The sequence below is a fragment of the Pseudoliparis swirei genome, chromosome 4, assembly GCF_029220125.1.
Source record: "Pseudoliparis swirei isolate HS2019 ecotype Mariana Trench chromosome 4, NWPU_hadal_v1, whole genome shotgun sequence".
NCBI classification, from domain to species: domain Eukaryota; kingdom Metazoa; phylum Chordata; class Actinopteri; order Perciformes; family Liparidae; genus Pseudoliparis; species Pseudoliparis swirei.
In genome coordinates, this window is record NC_079391.1 from 20,352,976 (window position 1) to 20,365,598 (window position 12,623).

Genomic DNA, 12,623 nt, shown 5'->3' on the forward strand with positions numbered 1-12,623 from the left:
AACTTATTGTCCTAAATATATGCAGATTCATTCTTTTTTAAGCAAAAACAGGAAACACGAGCAAATGCAGAACTCAGTAGTCCGAAGGAATGTAACGGAAGCTTCCCAAAGCCGGCATCTACAAGTATTTATATTAGTGATATTAGTGTATTTAAACTTTTAAAAAATAAATCACTATCACTAACTGATGGATGTATGCACCCACACCTACACACACGCACCTTCCAGAACACTGAATTGTTGGGAATGAACAGGACCAGTACGTTCCTCCTCCTCAGACTGAACAAGTTGATAGACAGAAAACACAACAATACAGCTGTGTTTCCAGTCTCGTACAAAGACAGATCTGTTATGGCCAGAGGTTCAGTCAGTGAAATATGTCATTCAGAAAACCAGTCAGTCAGTAGTGTCTGTGGTCTAAAGGCCCATTCGCCTCGGCAGAACAAAGATCTCCATTATTTCAGTCCATTCATTTCCCTCCATGGCTGGGCAGCACTGTCCTGTTCACCTCTTGAGCGTCGCCGCACATGACACCAACATCTCAAATGCATCAGACGGCCGCTGGACGCCACAACCTGCGAGTCAGCCTGATGAACATCAGAGAAGGACAGAAGACAACAGTTTATTTACCTTCATGACAGGATTGTTCAACAATAACCGTCTCTACCCATTTCTTTGTAAACCTTTCCCTCTGCTTCTTTTCCCTTGATAGAATTGACACATCCCTCCTCGGCTTTCCCAGAAGGACAAAGAGAGCAGGGTTTTTCCTGGGTCAAAATGGGTCTTCGGTGCTCCCAAAAAACACGGTCTGTGTTGCCATGTCACCGTAATTAGCAGACATCTATGTATTTTTTTCTTATTTTTTTCCCCAGAAATCAGTCTTGATCAGACAAGAAGACACACTCGATCTGTCTATCAACGAGATTACTATTGCTCAAAACAAAACGAGGGTTCGGCAGTACCTGAAAAATACTATTAAACATATTCGCGGACATGCATTTCACGAGTGATTAACGGCTCCAATAGAAGTTATAGCGAGCACATAGAACTTTATATATATATATTCTAATCAATGTATTTATTCCCAGGTGTTTTTCAATTTCTTTTTATTTTCTTCGTGCCTACACTATATATTCTCATTCCATGTTAATACCAATGGAGGCTGCGTTGGAAATTGTAAATCAAACTTTTGTCAGCATTTTGAGTGGAAATTTCATTTGTACAGGTGTATTCGTGCACATCGGGCTGTTGAGTGAGTGATCAGCAGCTGGCCGCTCTGTCCATTTGCCTCACAGTTGCGTATTGATCAGACAAGAAGACACGCTTATCAACTCGATTACTATTGATCAAAACAGAACGAGGGTTCGGCTGTAGCCTACTTGAAACATATTATTGAGAACATATTCGCTGACATGCACGTGATGAAGTTTTTTTTCCCTCTTAATCGCGGATTTTTTTTGCCATAGGGCTCGATAACACCAGACGCGACTCTAAAAAACGCAGCCGCACCAAAATCGCCTTGTCAAAAACCCGCCGGGCAAAACAGCCCGGTGCACCTGTGAAACGGACCTGCGTGCGCAACCAATCGTTGATTTTGGGTTTAAGATATTTTTTTTAAAGAAAGGAAAGAGTACGGCGAACACCACCATCTATTCCACCAATTGTGTCTCGATGGCGAGGCTTTCAGTTTCACTTCCGACCGAGCAGGAGTCAGTTTGAGTCGTGTTTAGATTTATAAAGCTCTTCGTTATTAAATACCGCTAATATGAGGTTCTCCTCGGGAAAACAGGAAGGAAAGCCCGCCTCCTGCTTGATTCGATTGGCTGCATTGGCCGAGTGTGACAGTCAGTGCGTTTACATGATGGTATAATTCGAATCTTGCTTTAGTCGGACGATGCTATCTTTTGGGGGATCTGCTGTTATCCCAATATACATGGCAGTGAGTAATTCGAATCATTGGCCGAAAGCATGTCATATCCGATACGATAGGTGGTGCTGTTTTCATTACAACTCGTGGTGATACAGCAATTTCCGCTTGACCTCTTCACCACCAACAACAACAACATTTCGAGAAAGATGGCGAACAGAGAGCAAGGCGAAGCTACATCCCTCTACTATTCTTCCATGGTGTTAATAGGAGTACAGCGAATGCAAATGGCGCTATCATGTAAACGCACTGAGTGTTGAGCTGTGCGCCTCCGCACAGCTGAGAATAAAGTTGAGAATATTGTAACTTTTAACCAGTGGCGTCCCTAGGCTAAAACATCCGGGGCTAAAGCCCCGAATGTTAATAAAAAAAATTTTTTACAAAAAATGATTTGGCACACAAGTGAGTAACATCTCCAGGTCGCACGTAACGTCATTCACCCAAAACAGCGGAGTCAGGCTGGCAGCGGGCGCACGTAACAGCAAGCTGCTGTCTGAGAGTGTTTCTATGTCTAAAAATTTCGCTGCTTCACTCATCTGGGCTAAGCCCAGCAGCGCCGCTCCCATAACGCGCTGCGCATAGGGCACCAAGTCCTGAGGGGGCTCCACAAAACAGAACAAGAGATATATTTAATCGCTCAGCACCCCTCCTCCCCCCCGTTAACACTTCTCGGGTCTCATCGCTCTGCCGTGATGCGCCCCCCCCCCCGTCGACAACGCTCGCCGTGGGTCACTTTCCTATCTCAGGGGGGCATCATGAAGGAGTTATGCTTAGGGCACCAACATGGCGAGCAGCTGCACTGGCTAAGCCCCAGATGTATCAAAATCCTAGAGACGCCCCTGCTTTTAACCGCCTCTGAAAAACGCAAAAAACCCGCGCCGCGTGGCATTTAAAAGGCGCGTCTGAAAGTCGCGCCGTACCATAGGGAATCAATGGTTTTGCAGGCTACGCGTTTTTGAGAGGCGCGTCTGGTGTGTTTGAGCCCTTAGGCGCGCGCCCAAATTTTCTCTATGCAGGAAAAACCCTGGAGAGGTGTTGAAAATAACAATGGCCACGATAAGAAGACTTTTAGTTTATTATTCTAATACCATTTTATCCTCCAATAGACAGTTCACTCAAACCCAGAGTGCCAACGGGGCCATGCCTTCAAGGTTGAGTTTCCCTCTCTTTCCACGCCGCCCGTGAGTAACACATGTTGCACTCAGTGTTGAGCTGTGGCAGCAAATGAGGAGGAAAAGGAGGAAGAGGACTGAGCTTCAAAATCCAGTAAATAAGGAGACAATCTCAACCCTCTGACGGATAACTTGCATCACAGCCGTTTTCAGTAAATACAGATGACATTCTGTCATCACGAGAGATTCCAAATTCGTACCATAAGCCGATGCTGCAGATCCTTAATTGGTCGATGCCTTTATTGTTGCTGCAATGACGCAAGTAACTGGAGTTCATCATGGAACAAAGGCAATGCTACAGAAATTCTCTCAAAATATCACATACATTTCTGTTCATGAGAAAAGGGGCATGGCACTGAGCCCAGGGTTTCCATATCAACAGATACCATACCTGAGCATCTCTGGTTTTATTTTCACTTGTACTGGGTCCCTCTTTGTTGTATCAGGTAGTTGTTGTTGTTGGATATTGACGCATACACTGCTCTGCCTTTGTACAACAAGAAAACATCCGTATCTAGTTTTTTTTTGTACAGCAGATTCATTTTGCAAACGCAGCTTGGTTTAACCTTCATCGGCCCACTTTGAGTCAAACTGTGTTTATTTGATTATTGGGTGCATAGCGCTGTTTTTACGAGAGATTACAAATCTGTGACATGTCAATCTGGAATCTGACCAGAAGGAGTTGGCTACATTCCTGAGTCTTTGTGTTTGTGTGTTTACTTAGACAAAGAAAAAGAAGAAAACACTATTCCCCAGGAATAGGATGGAGAGGATAAAGGGGCTAGGAAATGAGATTCCCTTTCACCTTGAGGAAGCCTGGTTTGGTTGGCTGTGCTGATGACCTACACTATCTGTCTGGCAGCCTTAATAGCGCGCCGGGAGACTCTTCACAGCCAGAATCCAAGGCCGGATGCGTTTTCACGCCAGCGCTGCTTACTTTGATAAGCGGAGGCTCTCAAAGCTAGACTTCCCTGATACATGACCACGTATGAAGAAGGTGATGACGGAACTTCTGACCAAACTAATCAGAGATGCAACAGACTGAAATGACAGTCAGTGAAACAATGCAGTTTAGGTTGTTATAATGATAACTTGCTAGGCCAGATGGAGCCGGGTCACATTTTAATTTAACAACTCACTGTTCAGCAAAGCAAGGTAAGTGAATACATTGTTATGTTCTTTTCAGCTAAGTTCACATTGACTGATAGTTATGACTCCCTAAAGCTTTCATGAACCCATAAAAAAATTTAATTATCCAAGCACATTGTGGACTTCATCCATGCACTGGATATCATAAATTAATAATAATTGAAATTCAACCGTTTTTCTAATGTTATAAGCATCTTGCTGTGAGGGAGGTCCTACAGAGTGTATAAATCATAGACGACAAACCTCTTGTGTCTTTTTTTGGCTTCAGGGAAGGAATAAAATATGACACTACTCTAAACTGTGTGGACATCTTGCAGGACCCGTGCACACCGCAGAGAGCTGGACAGGCCTCCTGAGCCGAGCAACGCTCTCAGACGAGTTATTGGACAGCGGCCGGTCTAGGGACGGGATTAGTGAAAGGTCAAATGCGGCAGGATTGCTGGCCGGCAGCGTCGCATGTGTTGAGAAGATGCCAGTTTTGAGCATGCATTGTCATGCTCTCAGTTTGTATGCACGTGTGTCTGTGTGTGTGTCTGTGTCTGTACAGCCTCCCGGCCCATCTTACATTGTCCCTGAATCAAAAAAGAGATAATAAAAGAACAGAAACATCAATGAATACAATTCGATAAATGTAGAAACAGTTGGTGTTTTTGTCACATCCTGACAAATACAGACAAACACTTATTTTATTCCTTGTTCGTTGAAATTCTACTGTGATCACGGCAGAGTGAAATGATGGGAAATGAGCCTTCATAACAAAACATAAACTATTACAACCGGCCTCAAAATCCACTAAGAGCCTCATCTCGGTCACGGCTCATCCCAATCTGCCGGTGTTAACAGAGCACAATTAAAGGCCACATAATTACAGTAGGCACTACGACAAAGCCAAACCAGTAATGTTCTCTTCCAGGAATTCCAGGGATGGGTGTGACTGTTCACTAAAAGTAGGCATGGATGTGCCTGGTTTACGAAGCCGGCCCTATAATTACCAGCCCTGACAGCCTCCGGGTTGTGGGTCAGGGTACGGGGGTACACACGACCAGTCGTGCAACATGAAGTGTTGGGATTATTATTATTTCTTTATTTTTGATGACCAATAACTGCTTTTAGAATACCTGCTGTGAGTGAAAACAATTACAACTGTGAAAACAACTCCCAAAGGTCACAATATCTTTTGAGATTGTATCAAATGTAGTTCTTTCTGATTTGCATTCCTGTAAACTGAATTTCTTTAGGTTTTAGACTGATAGATGGACAAAACCATACTTTTGAAGACATTATCTTGGACTCTCATAATAATAACTCAACAAATAAAGAGTAGCAGCCTCAAGATACCTATGCTAGATTTTATTTCATTTTCATGTGCTATTTCCTGTTAAATATATGCAGATTTACATGCCTTATCAAAAGCTTTGCTGTGGATGGAAAGGACACACCGACAAGCGTAAGACGTAACCTGTCGGTGGGTAAAGCATAAGAAATTAAATGAAGGCAGCTCTGTTTTGAGTAAATGCATTGCAGCATCTACGTCTCCGCAGCAGATGTGAAGGGACGCGAGAGCCTTTTCCCAATCCCTCTCAGAGCAGGGTTTCGTAGGGGCGACCACGTGGCCACACGCCAACTGCATCAATCCCTGAAACGACTAGCGTGTGCAGATCGACTGAATAAGTGGGTGGGTGTCTGTAATTAGCGCATGATCGGATGGCGCTAATCATGGCAGAGATTAGACCGACTTCAGCAGAAACTCGTAGTCACAAGGAATCCTTAAGCCGTAAGCGCTGGGCCACTCAAGTCTGGATAACATGACTTCACTACTTACTCGCGCTCGGCTTCCCTCAATGCGATTACTCCCAATCAAAATCGCCTCCACCCTCTCCCCTGTTTCCTTAAATATTGTATACACCACATAACCCTAACTCTGCTGTTCCTTTAAGCGGTCGTTCTGCATGCGCATCATAACGTACCATCCCACCTATTCTATGTTGCAGGTCCCCCTTCACACCTTCAACACCTTTCTCAGCCCTTTTAAGATCTTACTTTATCCATCCTCTCATTCCTATTTTTGGTAACACACAATCATTCTGCAAACTCATTTTAATTTGTGTTAATGCTGACAGCTTGTCCATCGCCTTGCCCTAATGTTGTGGTCAACGCACACTTCACCTACAGCTGATATCAGACCCTCACTACTAGACGAGTCATGGAGGAAAACAGAAAAAAACGATGAGGGATACTCACTCACTCCTCTGTTATGTGACCGTCTTACACACACACACACAAACAGCTGATCGCCCGCATGTCAGCTAATGCACAGTTTCACTAATGCCGCAGAAATGTAGTCAGCGTTTCACAACAATACCCGTTTAAAAGTATAAACACATATGCTGAGATTTCCCAATTTACACAATTGATACACACCTGAGGAGAAGGCACATCAAAGGAGATCGAGGTTGGAGGGTGCATTGTGGTTGTGCGGGATGTGTCTTAAACACCATTAAGCCACACCTGCTGCTATATTCCTCGCACTGTGAGCGACACACAGGCCGACGAGGGGCGGATGCAGATATATTCAGACGGACAGTATGAGGACAATGGGGTTTTTTCAACGTTAAAGCATGCAAACATGTTGTATGTACATTTGTAAAAGAAACTATTGATTGTTTTTCTTGCCCGCTGAATGGAAGTGATGAAGCACGAAGCTGTTGTGATTTACAGTGAACAAGAGCACCTGAGAAGGCCTCATGTCAAAACTATAAATCTATTGCAACATTCATCGTGATCTCTAAAACTTTGAGTGAGCACATACGTTTTTACATCCAAGTTGAACTGTAAGGAGATGCCGTTGTTAGAAAATTACATGGTCCATGCAATTCAACGACTCCAGCCAAAGGTTTTGTATGTTTCCCTCGGGCCATAGCCTAGCCCCGACTTGGCTCACACAAAAAAAACATTTTTTGTTGTCGTTACATTTTAGGCAGAGTTGTTATGGTGGTGGAGGTAAGGAGGTTGCCCCGTGTACGGCTGTGTCTCATTACCACTAGAAGTCGCATGAGTCCAAAACTTTCAAAGAGGCATTACATTTAGAAATGTGTTGCAATACTTGATTTGTATCATAACTGGCAACGCCTCCAGTTCAATGTGTAATCCCTTCAGCCAGAGGTTAACAAAAGACACCCCCAAAAAAAAATCCTTCCAATAAATCCCTGAAGACCTACTTTGTACTTTAATGATGTGCTTTCATCTCCTCAGACCAAACAAAGCACCGGAAAAACATTCCCCATGCTGCTCAATGAGAGAGCGTGTGTGCGGGTTGTGTGTGTGTGTGTGTGTTTGCTAGAGAGAGTGAGAGAGAGAGAAAAGAGAAAGAGTGTGTGTGTGTGTGTTTTTTCCCAGCATGTAAGGACATTGCTCTTCTTTAGAAGAAGCCCATGAGTTATGAACGAGACAAAACACCAAAACCAGCTCCCCAAAAAAACAAATGAGGGCAGTAAACATGGGAAAATGTAGCACCCACCATCGAGACTACAAAAAACAAAAACACTCTACTTTCCCAGGGAAGGAAAACAGGCTTTGAACCCTCCTTTCCTTGTAACAGTTTTATGAATGAGTTCCGGCTGAAAGAAGATCCTTTATAGTAACTCAATGAAAACACTTTCCCCCTTCCGTCGTTTATTGATCTGGTGAATGGCCGGGGTCTGGAAATAAAATGCCTTCACGAGTCACAAAGATGCTCTCACGCCAGCGCGGCAGAGGGCTTGTGAGCCAGGCACACACTCAAACAACAGATCCCAGATAAGATTCCTGAAGCTTGATATGGGGCGCTGTCAGCGGAGACATCAGGGTGGTCTTCTGTTGCGTTTGCTGATACGAGGACAGACGGACAGGATTCAAGCAGCATCGGGCTCCAACACACGGGGTTGTGAAGCATACAGTTGAGGGGAATGAGGTTTTAGTACGACCAGAGTTCTACCATAAAATGCCCAATAAATAGCACAACAAACAGCCTCTGCAGTACGAGCACTGGTGCTCGTGTTGCTTTCAGATCAATGCCGTTTAAAAAAAGGCAACAGCAAACTATTTGCCCCGGCCGTTGCGCTCCCTCAGGGGCAGCTCCCACCCGCCCCCCGGTTGCATCTTCATGGGGTCGTTCTCCGTTCCTCCTATTTTTAGTCCGCTTAAATCGACTGAAAAAAAAGGTGTCGACCTGTTCGGATAGGAAGATGCCAACTGAACACAGACGTGCCTCAAAGTGTCTCATCCATCCGGTCAGTGGGTACAGCTTGCAACACGAGGCTTTTGGGGCCAAGTGGTCATTTCCTGGGTTACGTGTAAAGACGGACTAGTCGGGCCGTGATGGCCTTTTGTGGTCACGTTTAGCTACTTCTTAGAAACAGACTAATGTTTTTACGGCACGTTAAAAATTACAGGCTTGTTTTATTTACCGTAGAGCAAAACACATTTTATAAAACACATTGACTTTGAGACGAGTGAACCGGTCATGCAAAAATTGCTAAAGCTTCGTTGGCGTCATTGCGTGAAGACCTCAAAAGTTGTTTCCTGAGAGCTTTTCAGACGTGACCGACACAAACTCTCTGCTCATGTCGGAGGATTTTTCAAAGACAAGTAAATAGTTTTTGAATACTTAAGACACCCGAGGACTTACAATCTACATTTGACGTTGTATTTTGCAGTCGAATCAAATTGTTCACAGGACATGCAACTTTTGTTTCTTTATAATGCTTGACAAGGCTTCTAGAATAAGGGAGTGAAAGAGTCCATGAAATTGAGATATGACTTGACAGCCATGCGAGTATAGACAAAACATAACTCATTTCCAGGTATTGAGACTCAATTCTGGGACTCAATTCTGCAGCAGTCCAGGTGGCCTCATCACTAGTACTTGCAGTTGTGGTGAGAGTAAGTTTAGTACCTGTGGTAAACTCACTGGGAGAAGCAGTAGTAGTAGTAGTAGTAGTAGTAGGAGGAGCTAGCAGCAGATGGCATAGTAGGTGAGGCAGAAGTAAGAGAAACAGTAGAAGCAGCAGCTGTCGCACTAGCACTGGTAATAGAAGTACTCCTAGCCCAGGCATTTAGTTGTTGGCTATTTAAAAGAAATATCCAAATCCATGTAATGTCCTTTAAAGCCCTGACTCTGAAAAATAAACAAAACATATTTTAGTCTAGTCTTACAAGAGTGGAGACGTAAAAATGGCCATGTACTCTGTGCAGAGCCGTTACACTTGACCTTTTTACTTGTTTATGCCGACAAGGTGCCTTTATTCCAATATGTCATATTACCATCAGAACAGGTCGATAAAATCCCACACACAATATTAATATACTGATTAACTTTCACTTCCAACTTCTAGTTGTGTGTTAATTTCACTTTGGATACACATGGTAACATGAATGAGCAAATATTTTGATTTAAATTGTGTTGACAAAGTTATTGCCACGGCGGCAGGAAGAGGCCAGACGGGTGGCCTTCTGAGAAGTTAACTTTAGATAGGACTTTACGGTCAGTGGTGGAAAGCAACCAAGTCCATCTACTCGAGCACTGCTACGTTGTGTATGATTTGGAGGTGCAGAAGTATCTTAATGTCATGCAACTTCTATAATAATTTCAGTAACAACATTTCAAAGGGAAATATTCTCTGGATTTGACCCATCCTAAAGATGCGTTCAAACCAAAAGCGAAGCGATTTTTTCGCGCGACCGAATCCCATGAAAAGTCAACGTACAGACGCGCGTGGCTGCGATACTCAATATTTTTCCGGGCGGCGCGTTTGGGGCGTTAGGGGCGACGCGATGTGGGCGATGCGTTTACAGCGTCGCCCACATCGCGTTGAAATATTTAAACTTTGAGGCGGTACTCTCGCAATCAGCTCTCGAGTTGCTCCACGCGTCATCGCTGTCCCGCCACTGTTGAATCAGAACAAGACGGACAATAATGTTATGAACACAATAACAGCGTTTAGATGTTCCGCTCTCGTAGCTGGAAGCGGAAGTCTTTCAGGCGTAACAGTAACTTCATCGGTGAAAGTGACCGAGCTGAGTGAGCCTACGGGTGATGTCATGAACCCAAACACGAGGGCGTTAGTGTGTGGGACGTCCACAACAAATATAAAGCAGAACTAGTGGTTAGTTATTCTGGTGGATGAAGGAGATGATATCGGTCTTTACGGAGACGAGACACGGAGATAAGCCCCGCCCCTCGCGGAGCGTCTCGACGCTTATGGCGAGAACACGGCGAATGGTCGAGCGAGTAAACTCACGCATTTTGGGCGACGCGAAAAATCGCATCGCTTTTGGTGTGAACGCACCTTCAGTTATTAAAGGCACAGCGGGCTGCAATCAAGCGCCCAGGGAACAACTGGGGGTTCAATGTCTTGCTCAAGGACACTTCAGCATGCAACTAATGGGGAGAGCGGGGATCAAACCAGGTAGCTTGTGGTTACCGGCTGACCACTTTCCCCCACGAGCTACAGCCCACTTCACATTTACTTTGTAAGTGCGTTTGTTAATTCAGGACATTTACTTGTAAGAGAGAATTTCAACAAGCCGGTATTTACTACTTTAAAAAAATAGAAGAGGTCTCTCCCTCTCTATAGTGTTTACTTGCTGACGTGAGGAATTAAACTGCACAGCCCTCTGCCCCCCCCTCCCCCACCCACCCATCCATCCAGACACGTCTTCCTCCAACAATACTCCTCCTGGTTTCTCTCCCAGCACGATGCCCACACTCTCCCAACAACCCAGACGATTTGCGTTGGACGATGGTGGCGTGCGTCTGCACTGCGCATGCACACGATCCAGGACCAGTCCCGCGACCGTTCCATGTCACAAGACCGAAAACATCAACATGCTGAGTCCACAGCAAGGCGCCAGTCACCCGGGGGAAACAACTCGACCAGACACACACAGTCAGTCAAAACACGTTTGTCTGAAACGAGTCATCTAAAACGCTGCAGTCGAAACCACACAATTAAAAAAAGGTCAGGTTCCAACCCTAGAGTGGTTTGATTAAACTCGAAAAGCTTCGATTCAGTTACTTTTGCGGGCAGATCGGGATTTAACTCGCATAGAACGGACACAAGACACCCGAGTATGTGAGCTACTCCCTCTTGTGAGGATGCGAGTAAACAGAGGTAACTTGTCATGTTACGGCCAGTTGTTGCTCGCATGAAGAAAACCTCGCTCGGCAGCGACATGGGCGGAAAGCTAATGAATACCTCCGTTTACCTCTTGGATAAACACCTGACATATATTACAACAAAGATCTGCAAGATATGTCGATCACGCATAGCAACAGCAGCACCCCCCCCCCTCCCCCCCTGCTTCCTGCAGCCAAAACACAACTGCCAGAGCAGTTAAAGTGACAGGTAGCAGGCCACAGCTGTCGGCGCAGAGCCGTTCATTACACTCCTAAATTCACATCAGCGCAAATCAGGCCATCGGCTTGACTGTCTGCACGATCAATTTACAATTCAAATCCCCAGCAAGCAATTGCACGCGTGTGGATGTGTGTGTGTGTGTGTGTATTACCTTTCTGACAGTGATTGGAATTCCAGCAGCGGTAGTTGTAGTTGTTGTTGAACATGGTCTTCTTGCACTGGGGGTTGTTCTCCATGATACCCGGGCAGACGTCGCTGCATTCCTTGGACTGCTTGTTTCCAGCAATGTAATTGTTGAACTCTGCATCCAGGATGAGCGACCAGTCGATGGAGTCCAGGTAGCAGAGTTCGGGGTTCTTCTCGATGCGGATGGCTCCGCGGGTGATGTTCCTCAGGTTGTACAGGCCGATGTCCTTCAGGCTGGTCATCTCGAAGATCACCAGCGCATAGTTGTAGAAGAGGTTCCGCCCACGTATGACGGCGAGGTTTGGGAAGAGCGTGCTCAGGCTGTCCAGGCCGGACACTCGGAACAGCAGCAGGTAGTCGGTGATCATGGTCAGCTTGGGGAAGCTGAGCGAGCGGAAGACATCCTGATGGACGTTGTTGTTGTTCTTGTCGCCAATGAGGAGGATCTGCAGGTAGCCCTCCACCACCGTGCAGTTCTCCAGGCGCCGGAACTCGCTGATGTCGTTCCCGATGTCGATGCTGGGACCGCAGACTGCGGGGAAGGACGCAACAAAAAAAACTTAAGCAAAACAGTTTCATCATTCTAATGTAAAATGTTGGCGAAATCAAAGGCCGAACAATTACACAAGCATATTCTTGCAAATGATCTGAAATATTTCAGGATGTATTTACACACTGTATTTCATAAATGGCTGTTGAAACAGAGCAATTAACAAAACAATGTTCTCAAATGTCTGAACTGGTGATATTTATAAAGAGATGTTTGTTGGTGCATTTCCTAAATATTGACGG

At 45.1% G+C, this 12,623-nt stretch overlaps 1 protein-coding gene across 2 annotated transcripts in view; it reads right to left on the bottom strand.

The window, feature by feature from the left end:
* Positions 1 to 12,623, bottom strand: part of igf1rb (insulin-like growth factor 1b receptor) — a 41,600-nt gene that overhangs the window by 22,769 nt on the left and 6,208 nt on the right. For both annotated transcript variants that reach the window (XM_056412385.1, XM_056412383.1), the window contains exon 2: positions 11,797 to 12,363. In XM_056412385.1, the coding sequence (XP_056268360.1) occupies positions 11,797 to 12,363 (567 nt within the window). The remainder of the gene's footprint in view (positions 1 to 11,796; positions 12,364 to 12,623) is intronic.